This window comes from Aulonocara sp. 'chitande type north' Nkhata Bay, linkage group LG15 (assembly GCF_057382095.1).
Source record: "Aulonocara sp. 'chitande type north' Nkhata Bay isolate Kocher_YH1m ecotype deep benthic linkage group LG15, A_spYH_male_GT1.1, whole genome shotgun sequence".
NCBI lineage: Eukaryota > Metazoa > Chordata > Actinopteri > Cichliformes > Cichlidae > Aulonocara > Aulonocara sp. 'chitande type north' Nkhata Bay.
This window is the reverse complement of record NC_141358.1, coordinates 23,554,854-23,568,637: the sequence shown is the minus strand read 5'-3', so window position 1 is coordinate 23,568,637 and position 13,784 is coordinate 23,554,854. Positions and strand designations below refer to the sequence as shown.

General features: G+C 39.0%; 1 protein-coding gene and 1 long non-coding RNA gene across 2 annotated transcripts in view; one reads left to right on the top strand and one right to left on the bottom strand.

Annotated features, from left to right (window-relative positions):
• The window catches only part of aig1 (androgen-induced 1 (H. sapiens)), a 29,485-nt gene extending 18,019 nt beyond the window's left edge, over positions 1-11,466 (top strand). Inside the window, exons 4-6 of the mRNA XM_086265075.1 lie at positions 7,572-7,687; positions 7,989-8,155; positions 10,866-11,466. Of these exons, the coding sequence (XP_086121201.1) occupies positions 7,572-7,687; positions 7,989-8,155; positions 10,866-10,885 (303 nt within the window). The 3' untranslated portion in view covers positions 10,886-11,466. The remainder of the gene's footprint in view (positions 1-7,571; positions 7,688-7,988; positions 8,156-10,865) is intronic.
• Positions 1,585-12,472, bottom strand: LOC147313116 (uncharacterized). The gene is made up of 4 exons (XR_015125151.1): positions 8,907-12,472; positions 8,029-8,135; positions 7,543-7,742; positions 1,585-3,378 (listed from the first exon to the last, which is right to left on the bottom strand). It is a non-coding gene; the product is annotated as an uncharacterized LOC147313116 (long non-coding RNA).
• Positions 12,473-13,784: the final 1,312 nt, after the last annotated feature.

The window sequence follows — 13,784 nt, the reverse complement described above, 5'->3', positions numbered from 1 at the left end:
CATATACCAGAGAAGCTGATGAACCATTAACTGCAAGAAAATTAATTTGTTTTATTGTTAATATTCAGTTTAATAAAAGAAAAATTCCTTCTTACTCACCATTTAAAAGAGAGGTTTGTTTCTTTATAATGTTGATAAAGTGAGAGGTATTATTAAAATTGCCTTTTTTTTCTCAAGACATTTCAGACATTTCTTTACACTGAAAGTAACAATTCAGAGGTCTTTTTTATAGGTTTTACAGCCTGCTTGACTGTGTCTAGTGTTTTTATTATTGTCTTACTGTGCATTTCTTAACAACAGAAGACAAAGTGAAACAAGCAAAACAACTTTGGAAACTAAATGAAAATAAAATAAGATAAAGATAATTAAGAACTCTTAAAAGATATAAAACTCTAATAAGAAGCGCACACTGTGAGACATGGTAGTCAAGAGTCAAGAGAGAAAGGCTTCCAAAGAGCATGGCTGTAAATGACAGCGGCACACAGCAGAGGCTCGCACACCGAAGCTGAAAGAAATTCAGGAAATGTGGAGAATATAAGTACAAGGATGGGATCCTGTTCCATCATTGTGCTTAGTGTTGGTGTCTAGGAAAACTACACAAATAACAACAAAAACACTGACCATCATTTATTTATATTTATATCCTTGTATACTTAAAACAGAAGTGTCCCAGCCCCACAGAGGGTCAGGCTTCTCCATGGTGGCCAAAGCAGTGTGTTCATAAGTGTAGCAAAACCAGCAGATTGATAGTGTGTGTGTTTTCTTTTTCTGTTAATCTTGCAGTTTATAAAGGCAAACACACACACACACACCACAAGGTTTCTCCTAGCAACAGGGGATTATAGCCTCACACTGGGTCTGACACCATTGACTTATGGCACGTACACACGCACGCACACACACACACACACACACACACACACAAACACACACACACACAGTCATTGCTTTGTTATTAAAGCTCTTCTGGTTCTGGCTGTGGAGTTTCAGTACACACACACACAAACACACACATGCACAGAAGCCTCATTCAGCATCCACACTTAACCTTCATCTCTTGTCTGCTCAGCCTGCATCGTTATCACTCCGTGTGTGCTCGTCAGACTCATTCGCTGTGCCAATGTGAAAACCTATTTTTACCTTTTACATATCATGTGGAGCTGCAGTGATGTCAAATGAGAGGAAATTATCAGAAATTGCTTCTCCACAGTGAGAAGGTGAGCTGCTGCTGTTTTATTATCCAAGACTGACTAATTTCGGAGGCAAGAATTGTGGGTTGATTAAAACAAGCAAACTGAAAGCATCGTTTTTGATTTGGGGAAATTGAAAATGCTACTTAGTGCTGCAGGTTTTTGCCAATTTTACTATTACAGTTATTTAAGGTGCAGTACTGTGCAAATGTCTTGAGATACTGTAATTTTTTAGGGCTTTCACTTCTTTTGTCTTACTTACCTTTAGTTGATGCAATAAAGCAAAGAGTTAAGTTTATCAAAACATTTTGGGCATTTGGCTTCATTAAAGATCAGTACTCTGGAGTAGGCTTCAGAAGTAGAAGATAGCTAAAAGAAACTTTAATATTGGTGTTAAATATGCAACTTATTCCAAGAAAAACATCATGCTAAATACTGGCAGTGTTGCCGCAGGATCATTCAAGTTCACACACGTTTTCAGTGAGTGATAGAAAGTGTAACTGGATTGTCCCTCTGTGACATGATAAGCTCCTTTAGTTGGAAAGCTGAGAAAAATGTCAACAGGAGACTTATCTTTTGATTTTCAGAGTTCAGCTTGAGTTCAGTTAAAAACCTTTATCAGTGCAGGGTTAAAAGACTAAGCAATGAGCTCTGCATCAGCTGCTTCCCTCTGACTGCTTAAACTCTAAAGCTGTAACTATAGGGAGGGAAATATTTCCCCCCAAACCCACTGAAGTTTATTTTGAATTCTCTTCAGGTTACAAAAGTTTGCAAAGATATGAAAAGTGTCAGTTTAACTTAATAAAAGAGTCAATTTGATGTTATTGTGGAGAGTTAAGAAGTTGTGTTGGTCTAGAATGGCACTCACTCAATATTTTATACACCAATCATATATTTCTCATACATTTAAATAAACACATGGGAAAATTAAACTGATCAAAGTGGACACGGCTAGTAAAACGAGCTGTAACCAGTTAATACTTTCATCATCAGTTACTCTGAAAGAATAATACCCACCACAGTATCCCTGGATACAATGAATGCAATCATGAATTTTATTTTTTCAAGGTTACCCAAACATATTCATTTCAGAATTCATCCGGCTCCTTCTGTCAGCAGTCACATCATCAATAAACCCTTAGTGGGTTTATCCTAAGATTTTTTTCTCTGTACTTTGCAGGCTCTTTAAGTGTTTTCTGGCAAAGTCTAATCTGACCTTGTTGTTTTGGGTGTAGCCAGTGGTTTGCACCTTGTTGTAAAACCTCTGTATTTCCATCCATGAAGGCATGTCTTGATTGTAGACTTGGAGAATGAAACCTCCAGTGAGGTAGGTGCACCATATTCTTGGATTGTTCAGCTGTTGGGAAGCGGGTTTTCCTTAACCATGGACAGAATTCTGCAATCATCCACATTTTCTAGGCATTTGCTGTTGCTTAGCTGACGTTCCTTCTTTGGATCTAATATTTCCAGTTCCTGTGAAATGCTTCCAAGTGCAAGTTTACCTCAAGATCTCTTGTCTGCTTAATTTGTCTTGGAATAACAAGGAAACAGGCCTCAACTGGTCATGATACTGGTTGTCAATCAATTGTTCAGTTACCTTTGAGCTTCTGAAAACAGAGGACTGCTCTGACTAAAAAAAGGCTGTAATTTGTAATCAGTAATGTAATACTTTTTTAAGCCTTTGAATTAAAACTGAAAGTCTGCACTTCAGTCACATCTTGATCGTTTAATTTAAAACCCACTGATGATTGCAGTGATGCAAAAATTACCAAAGTTGCCTACTTGTTATACTAACTACCACTTGAGTGTCATAATTTCAGCCGTAGCACCTTGATCAAGAGCCAATCAATAGCATGGTTAGTGTTTCTCGAATAAAATGTTTTCTTTTGATTTTGGTGAATTTCGAACTTGCGAGTCAGATGGTTTCCTTTTAAATCCTTTCCCACAGTAAAGCTTTTTTTTCTGATGCATCAGTTTCAGCGGTTCGTTGCCGCTGGAAGATGTTTGACCTCGCGAAGCTGCCCTCAGTCATGTGACCCCACCCGGCCCCCAGCTGTGTATTTCTGTGTGAGATGGTTTGTCCCATTTTTAGCCCCAGACCACAGGATCGCACCACTGCTGTTTGCCGGCGAGGGGGGATTTTCCATGGAGGCCGAAAGCTGGCTGCTGGAGTGTAACCGCAAACCTCCTGGGGGGAGATGGACATAGAGAGGGTGAGAGAGAGAACAACAAAGGAAGAGACACAGGAGCAAAAATAGAGAGCGAGAGGGACAGAGGGAATAAAGGGAGTATTATTTACGCGTCCTCTCAGCAGATACTAAACTTATACTTGACCGGGAGACTGGAATTCCTCTGAGGCGCACGGGGGAAAAATGCAGCGTCAGGACATTTGCTTGTGTGTCTGTGTGTACAGTACAATGAAGGAGGAGAAACCTAAAATTTAAGACCCTAGGAGACAGAGCTATATTGTTACTCAGTTTGTGCATTCTTGGCATCTCCACGCTGACCTTTCCGAGTGCTTCAAGGGAAGCCTGAAAAGGAGTCAAGGTCAGGCTTTGACACCGCGGTCAGTGTACAGATCAGTGCTGCGTTCACAAATAGACACTCAGAAATTTTTAATTTGCTGTGAAAACCACTTAGAATGTTTGAGAATTGCTAAACTGTAACTGAACGTCAAAACCTTCCGATTCCCTACAGACACAGAAACTAAAGCCATTTTAAGACATGCACAGCAGCCTTGAACTTTTCTGACCCACTTTGAAGAAGGTGCATGTGTGATATTTGTGGATATATACAGTAGATAGATTGGGAATAATCTGTTGTTTTTGCCTGCTAATTCTCAAGCGCAAAGACTTTGTGATGTCCAACTGCACACATTGTCCGGTGAATTCACAGCCAGTGAGTGGGCCTCATGCGTCCTGCTTAAATTCACTTTTAAACACGATATTTAGTAAATGAAAGAATCTGTCACATGGATTAAAATTTTAAATATTTTAATTTAATGGTAAGCTTGTGAAAACACGCAATGACATACTTAGGAGTTATTTTTCAATTTTCTTTTTATTATTTGCAAGCTTCCCTCGTTTCGCTCCACTTAATTTGCGACTTTGATTAGAAATGAATCCGGTTTCATTGTTCGTGCACCACATGTTAGCTAGCAAGAGACCTTGAAACTGCTTAATAGCACTGTGGCCAGACTGGACAATTTTCTCCAGTTTCATTCAGAAGCATTGACTGAGATAAACAAAGTCTACATGTTTGTATTGCACCGTAGTGTACATATATAATCATCGTGATCAGCTCATTAGTCCAAATGCACTTTGTGGTTCTTCAGAAGGCTGTAAGCTGCAGCGAGTATGGGTATGTCACTTGTTTGTAGCCTGTGTAGCTTTCAGGGACTTTAGAAATTATGCATATTGGCTGCATTATTATATAATCATTTGGTGTTATGCAAGCATCTGATTAAAGCCTGGCAAGCCACAAAAGTCATGCTACCGTTGATGATTGAAGGAAAGATTACCACTTACTGATTTCCTTGCTGTTTTTTTCTTTTTAGATTCATTCGTTTATTTGTAAGGTGGTTGTTTTGAAATGTATTTATGAACTGTAAAAAAAATCCAGCACCAGCCATCACTTAGCTCTGTCTGCTCTTCAGTCTGGCTGTAAAGCCACAAGATCAGCTAATCAGGCTGGGAAAAACGAAAGTGATGCTAATCAGTGTGGGCCACTCCACTTATTGATCTGATAAAGATTGTTTTCTGTAAATGATGCAGTGTTGTTACTTACTGGCATGTATGCTACATACACATCCTGTCTCTCAGATAATGAGAAGTTTAATACTGAACACTTAACACTGAAATTCTGCTGTAATCTGAAGGTCACTTATTGTTTTCCTGTGTCGAAATGTATATACTGATTTATTTGAGACATTTACAGCTCACAAGGTAGAGCAGAGGGCTAAACTACAAAAAACTCAGCCGATCATTCTGTCTTAGCTGAAGCAACTTAAGCAACTTAAAGAAGTCCAGACGCTTTTCTTTGCAAGCTCCTTTGACTACGATGACCTGGATGACTGAGAACCTTCACAGACATGTCTGAAACCCATCTGAGATAATGGCAGAAGTTATCAACTTCCTCTGTTAAACCAATCTTTCCGCTTCAGGTTCTCACATAAAAATGGCATTTCATATGATTGTTTCTGCACAAAATGATCCCACCTACAAAGCCAAAGATGTTGTCGAATGTTGATGATAAAACGGTGAACGTGGTGCGCATTAGCATTCGTACCTTCTGGCCCTTGCGGCATGTGAATATAAAGAGGAAACCATAAATGGCAGAAATTATTTACATTTTAAGGCTACTTATTTTTAACCATATGGATCCTTCATAATTTACTGCTTACCTGAACTTTATGCATGAGTAACTAAGGTGGCACTTGAAAGCGTTCAGTTTCTGTCACTGCAGCGACTTTTCTCACACACCAGCAGAGATCATCTCCTACAGTGAACCTGCTGAGATACGCTGAGTCACTCGCACAGGAGCCGCTAATCTGTTACTTTGTTGAGTGAAGCGTGGATACTGTTGCATAATTGTGTAGCTAATTGATTGAATTACAGTTTTGTTGTCTTTTGCGCCTCTGTTACAGCTGTTTCTTCAGTTTGTGGCTGGGTACTCCATTTTTAGCTGTTCACATTGATGCAGGCATTTATTGTTTATGAATTTCCTTATAAAGAATTCTTATAGGAGAAATGCACCAGCGTGTACATCCACTGTAGCCCACAGCATCGTACAAACAGCATCACTCCCAGCTGTCCGTCTGGGAACATCATCCCATTGTAACATAACAAATCCGACAAGCTCAACTGCTGGAGACTAAAAGGCTCAACTGTTTGACACTTCTCAGGTTAGGCACGCACACACACACACACACAAACACACACACACACCGATCGACAGCTGTGCTCCTCTGAGAGCAAGTGAAGTAAGAGGTTTAAACTCTACTGAGACAATTATGCTTGATTTTTGGTTTGTAGGCATGTGTGTGAGTGCCCCCTGCTGGATAGTAGTGCACACTAGTGGACTTTAATAGTGGGATGAAATGATTGAATTAGTGATGTTTGGTGGATTATGAATAAGACAGATGTTACAAGCATGCAGGAAGTGTGTGTTTGTGCGTGTGCAAACAGCTGTGAGTGTGTCACATTAATGACAATTCTCATGTGTTTTTGTGAGAAATGGCTTCAGAGAAAATAGCACCACATGTCGTGACCTCCATTAAATGGCACTTTTGTGTTTAGATGGATAACTCTGGTGCCTGAACACACACACACACACACACACACACACACATTCTGTATTTAGAGATGAATGAATAATTAAAAACAGACCAAACCAGTGACAATTGGGGTTACATGTAATGTAAAAAGAGTACAGGGATCTTATTTTATTTATTTTATTCCAGTTTTTCTGGACTTCTGGGACTGCAGAAATGAATCAATTAAAGAAAATTAAACGCTGGTGGATAGTGTGTTATTTCCTTGTTTGTTTTGCTGGTTGGATAAAGGAATACAGAGCAGAATAGAGTCATGGCTCTGTCTTCATAATCGAGATTTTTCCAATAATGGTGATGACAATAATAATAAAGTGTTAGCTGTTTATAGCTTGGCTGCTTTCATGTGCAGTACCACAAATGGCCATTAGGTGGTTGTTTCTAAATAAAGGAACTTAAGCTTCAATCAAAAAGCGTTTTAAAATCCTTTCGTTTTTTCTTATCCACGTCATTATGACTTCAACCTTATCAAGCTGGTAAAAAAATTAAATCACAGTATGAACAAAAAAAATATAATAAAGTCGTTTTCAATTAAATTAACTTGAAAATGAAACTTTTAGGATATCATCTCAGTCTTAAAAATCTTCAGTCTCTACTCCAGCCATGTTAATTATCATGCTAGTGTTTCCGTGGCCTTCAGCACCCCAAGGTTAAAACTAAGCCGTAACCTTCTTGTCCTGTAAGGATTGTAAGATTTGTGAACTTTTTTTCCTGATGTTTTGTGTAACTGTGACTTTTTGAAACTGGAAGCCTTTGGTTTAGTAATATAAAATAATCTTTGAAAAGGAAAGCACTTCTTTTTCAAAGATTTAACTAGCTTCAGCAGTCACTTTACCATCTTTCGATTTAAGTCTGCACTGAGCCTTGTCCATGATGTAGCTGCGATGAATATTGGGTACAATATGCCAAAAATGGCAATTAGTTCCCTAATTCCCATTTTTGCTTTTGTTGGTTTTGGGTAGTTCAAGAGAAACCTCTCAATGAATGCCAGAAAGATGTTTACTGTTTTGAAGCTATCCTTACCTTCATCTGTTCCCCTCTCTTTCGCTCAGCACACCACTGTCCTTCCCTTCATCATCATCGAGATGCGGACCACCCACCATCGGTATCCCAGCAGGTTGTGGGGTCTGGCGGCGGTGTGCTGCTTCGGTGTGGGATATATCCTCTGGTAATGAATGTTTACTCTTCTCAGCAGTCAATAAATGCCGCGTACACCACACGTCCTAAATAAGTAACAAGTGAAGTGCCTTGACATTTAGCAGTATGGGAGAATTAAAGGTGCAGTATGTAATCAAACAACAATTCCGTATGTTTAGCTTTGCGGTGAAATCTACTGGTTTTATTATGCCACAGAATACATTAATAGTCAGTGTAGCATCCAGTCTACCTCTAGTTCAACTTAAGCCAAAGGACTACAGTATAGTAACTGATGTGTAAAATAAAGCCCATCAATATCTCTGCTTGCTCAGGACATGTTGGGTGCACCAGGTGACGGGCGTGTGGGTGTACCCGGTGCTGGAGCGCATCGCACCCGTAGCTCGAGTCGCCTTCTTCAGTGCAATGATGGCAGTAATTGGTGTCTTCTATGTCCTCGGAGAAATCCTCAACAGCTACATCTGGGAGAAACCACACACAGGTATACACACGCACACACACACACACACACACACTGGGCATTTATATCTTGTGGGGACATCTGATTGACATAATGCTTTCCATAGCCACTTACCCTAACCCTAAGCATCAAAAATGAATGCCTAATGCTGACCCTAAACCTACCATAACCATAACCCAATTGTAACCCTGACACTAAAACCACATTTTGAGTCTCAAAAATCCTTTCAGCTGTCACACATCGAGGGCTAAATTCGTAAAACATCCTTTTGAAGTAATAAGAAATAATAAGAAATTATTTTGTTATTTTCAAGTTGAATAAAATGTGATTCAGAACCAATCGAACGTTGTAAAATAACGGTCACTAGATACAAGCTTCTCAGAGACGACAGAGTCAAAATCAGGCTCCAAGCAGAGATCTGAAAACACACAAGGACAGACGCTTAAGAGCGGAAACCTTTTTATTGTTGCCGTAAGACAGAACCTGCGACTCTGTAGCTGCACGCTGCTCTTTAGCAATAAAACAAGTGTCATTTTCACTCATCATTGCTGTAAGTGATTCTTTCCATTCTCTACAGTGCATCTGTAAGGATTCAGCGCACTTCACTTGGTCCACATTTGACTGTGTTACAGCCCTAATCCAAAATGAGTTAAATTCATTTTTTACCTCAAAGTTCTACACACAGTACCCCATAATGACAAAATGTAAAGAGTTACCTTGAAATTCTTGCAAATTAATTTAAACACAAACAAAACTAGGCACCACTTATCACCTGGTGAAGCATGGTAGAGGCTCCATGATGCTGTGGGGAAGTTTGTCATCATGAAGAACTGGGAGGCTAGTTGGGGTCGAGGGACATATGAGTAGAGCAAAAAGAAAGACATCCTTGATGGTAACCTGCTCCTGAGCACTCTGGACTTTGGACTGGGGCGAAAATTCATCTTCCAACAACAACTCTAAGCACACGACCAAAATAAGGAAGGAGTGGCTTCAGGATCCTCTCTGAGTGCCGTTGTGCGCCCCAGCCAGAGCCCAGACTTGAATCTACACACCCCATCCAACCTGGTGGAGCTTGTGAGGTTCTGCAAGGAAGTATGAGAGAAACATCCCATAAATATGTGTTCCAAGCTTTTAGCTTCGTACTTAAAAAGAGCATGCTTCAACAAAGTATTAAGCAAAGACTCTGAATACTTATGTGTATGTTACGTTTTTGTTTTTAATACATTTGCAAAAACTTCAAGCTACCTTTTTTCACTTTCAAATGATGGGGTGTTATGTGCATAATTTTAAAGTTGAATATAAAGGCTGTAACATAACAAAATATGGAACAAGTGAAGTGCTGTGAATACTTTCCAGATGCACTGAAAGTGCAAAAACTATGCAACAAATACACAGAATTTTACAAAAAAGTTCATGTTTTGACAACTAAAATGCGAGTCACAGTCTGTGTCTATGACCTGGTTCATTATCCTCTTAGTTTATCTGAAGCTCAGTTGTGGTGTTTAGTATTTAAAAGGTTAGTTTTGAGTCCCCCTAGCTTTGGACTCTAAATCCAAACAACAGTGGACAGATTTCTTGCTTTCACCACCAACACTGCTGGCTTAGCGGCATGCCTGGTCTGTGGGTGGACCTGAGTCAAAATTATATTGAAAGTGTCCTGATAACTGACCCGAAGCAATTTCCTAGAAACCTGTGCAATTTTTTTCTGTCAACGTCTCTGTTTCAATCAGTATATCAAAAGTCTTGTCCGGCCTCACTGTGCGCAGATTACAAATGCAAAGGTCAAACCAGTTCTTCCAAATAATGCAATCGAACATCTTATCCATATCCTCATTTCCTTCTGATTAGATTATTGCAACTCATTGTAAACATGCCTCAGTGATGCAGCAGTTTCCTGTCTACAGTTAGTAAAAAACACAGCAGAAATATCGCTCACAAGCACTCGACTCCAGCCCTCGCAGAATTACTCTGGCTTCCCATCCGCTACAGAATCCAATTTAAAATTTCACTGATTACTTTAAAATCACTACATGTCGACCCTGAGTCCCTCAGATCAGACAATCAATTCCTGTTATAGATTCCAGGTCTGGGCTGGAATCTGGCTGCTTTTTGCCGTTTTGGCCCAAACTGTGGAACAATTTTCCTCTTACGATCAGCACAATCAGTTCCCCTCAGTAAATAAACAAAACAAAATGTGGAGGCTGGCTTTTGTTTGATGTTTCATAATAATTTTGTTCAAGCCTCACGTTTACTCATTTTACGTACTTTGTAATGTTTTAACACTGCTATTTATTGTGGAGCACCTTGTGAGTGCTTTGCTATAGAAATGAAGCTTGTCACTGTTATTTTTGTAGTATTTTCAAAGCTATTCTATTTTATTTATTATTAAATTAGGTCACTTAGTTTGATTAATTTGCACAAAAACATGTATCTTTATAGTAACTGTGTGTTCACAGCGTGCCTATACATGAGCATTTCTTCTTAAATGCAACAAAAACATAATATTATTTAAAATGCACAGTTAAAAGGACCAAATAATCATAAATGCGCTCTGAAGAGTAGCCGCACACCTGCTCATTAACCTGTGTCACCTACACTCTAAGGACCAAAGGTGGCTCTGTGCGGGCTCATGTTTTTGCTCAAAAAATGCTCAGATTTCTATTTTTTGTAACATAAAGGTCACCTGCCATCTTTTTCACTAAATCTGGCCCCTTTTGTCTCTGTCTCAAAGAAAAGGTCAAAGGTGAGTGATCTTCAGAATCGTTTCAGAGGACTGCTCCTGCCCCGCGCTCACAGGACAGCACCAGAACACAAACAAGCGACATCTCTGGACGTGGAAAAGACACGTACTTTTTGAACTCTATCCATAACATTACGCAGTAAAAAGAAGAAGACAGATGCATCATCGATTAAATGTAAATAAGGAAGAAAAAAAGGTAATGAATGAGAGCTCATCTTTTTGTTTGCTTTCTTTCGTTTCCTCAGAAGCGAAAGCTAAGCATCCATCCTGCAGATCGAGGACAAAACATGGACGAAATATGCACATACATACATCTTCATAAAACATAGGACATCAACTCTGACATGCAGCAAACACGTGTATGTAACACATGTATGCAGGGAAAGGAAACACACATTAATGGGACTTGTTTTTGTGGAATGAGCACATTCAAGTGAACAAATTTCTTTATTAGCTTCTTCATAATGATTGAAAACCAGTGCTGTGTTGAAGATTATTATTATTATTATTAGTGCTATTCATCCTGCGCTCTCACTACATGTGTGAAAGAAACTAGAGGTCGGTAAATTATCAATAAAGTCTGATTTAAAAATACTTTCTTTCTTCATGTGAATCCAGAGTTGCACTCGATGCTGCAAAAAACCAAAGAAACTTACGAGAACAGGTTCGTCTTGGCTGCGAGTTACAACCGCAGCAGCTCTGTGCAGAGGCTGACTGTCGATTTAACAAACTGTTCAAAGTTCAAAACATATTAATAGCAAGTCACAAGACAGGAAATACAGCCACACTTTACATGATGACCTGCCTGATTGATGCTGTTGGAGGCCACTGATAATAATCAGGACAGCTGTAATATGGCGTTTACAGGTATGTCAAATGGTGACAAAGGGGGCAACAGAAAGTAGCTTTTTCCTGGCAGTTATATTGAAGTAGTGGATCTAACAGAGTAGTTAGTGCTCTCTGCTCAGCTGTGATGCTTGGACTCGTTTACCATACTCTGTCCTTTTTAGTGTGCCAATCAGATTTATGTCAGTACTACCGAATACTATAGACCAGAGTCCATCTGATTTGAAGAAATACAGCAAGACCATGTCACGGGAGACGAGGCTTCCTGCAACAACATCAGCAAAGCTGGCGACACATCTAATCAAAGAAACACCTGGAAAAAAAAAAGGTGTCTGAAAGCTGAATATTGTACTTGAGACTGAAAGACAGATTCATCAAAGGTCCTCCAATGTGTGTACTTCACTACATCTGTCGCCAACAGAGATGGGCAGTAATCCAATTACCTTTTTTAAGTAACGAGTAAAGTAAGGGATTACTATTGCAAAAAAGGTAATTATATTACTGTTACTTTCCCGTAAGCACGCTGCGTTACGAAACCGTGATTTCGTTTGCGAGAGTGTTTTATGACAATGACATAAACAAGTGCGACGTTCGTGACAACAGCTGTGTGCAGATCAAAAATGGATGATATATCGAGTGCGGGAGAGAGGATGAGCGTGCAGCGTTTGAAGCGTGGAAGTACTGACCTTACTTTGAGATTGATTCTGTAAAAGTGACAAAAACATTAGCGTCCGCTGTTCACTGCGTGGGAAGAAAACTTCTTTTTACAGCGAAAAAACCCCGAAACACAAAAAACGATTTTATTTTATGTGCTGGAATGTGCAGAAAATAGGTTTAAATGATAAACTAATTTCTTCCAGTCAGAGAATGTTGCATATAATTTAATGTTTGCTTGATGCATAAAGTTAAAAGATTAAAACTAATAAAACAAGTTTTAAAAAGAGACTTTTCCATTTGATTACATTTTATATGATGGATTATGCAGAAAAAGTAGAACTGGGCTGAAAGATCCATCGCTTTATCACTTATTCAGATTGTGTATCATGTTTTTAAAAAGTAACTAAGTAACTAATTACTTTTGAAAATAAGTAATCAGTAATTAGTTACTGATTACTTTTTTCAAGTAACTCGACCAACACTGATATAAGAAGTTGAACCCATGGATGATGGTGAGATTCATCGACATCTTCTTCAACAAATAAGGTAGTTTGATAGGAAATAAGGTTTATTTTGAATTTGATATCTGCAACATATCAGATTCATTGTCATTTAAGATTCAAGCCACACCCCCTTTTTCACTTTATGTGCCTTTTCTGCAAAAATGAATGATACATTTCTCCTACTGTGTCACTTAACACTTTTTTTTTTGATTGAGTCACAAGGTTTTGGTCGAACTGACCTCCAATTGGTACAAAGTGTTCGTATAATCACTCACACACCAGGTAGAATTCAGTCATCCAATTAGAGAATAATAATCAGATAATCAGACTAATAAAAACATCGGTTTAGTCATAAAACCTTCATAAGGCCTCTAAAACCAAGAATAGAAATATAAATTCATCCCTAATTACACCCACACACATTACAAGATGCTAACAGTCTACACACTACTTTGATTTATAAAGTCTGTAATATTTGGCCTCGGTGTCCATGCTGGTCGCACACACAAGCAGAGATGGGTTAAAGCAGTGAGCAAAGAGAGAAAGAATTCACCGCGCCCGAGTTTTCCAGCTCTCTGTCACAATGGAAACTTCAAGCAACAATAAGACACAATGTGAATGACACTCATGACACCCCGTTAGCTGTAAATTGCCAAGGCCTCTGCTGAATAAACCAGAACAAAATAAATCGAGATCTGTCGCCCAGATGTGCGAGGCTGAAAGCAAATATGTCAAGAATGAAAGAAGGAACCGAAGCAGTTGGACCCACAATGAAAGAGGAACTAATTAAATAAGGAGACGAAAATAAAACTGATGTGTGCAGAAAATTACCAAAGCAGAAAAAAATAATAAAGCGGGAACAAACAGAAAATAAGTAATGCGGTGGGTTTCTCAATGTTGGACA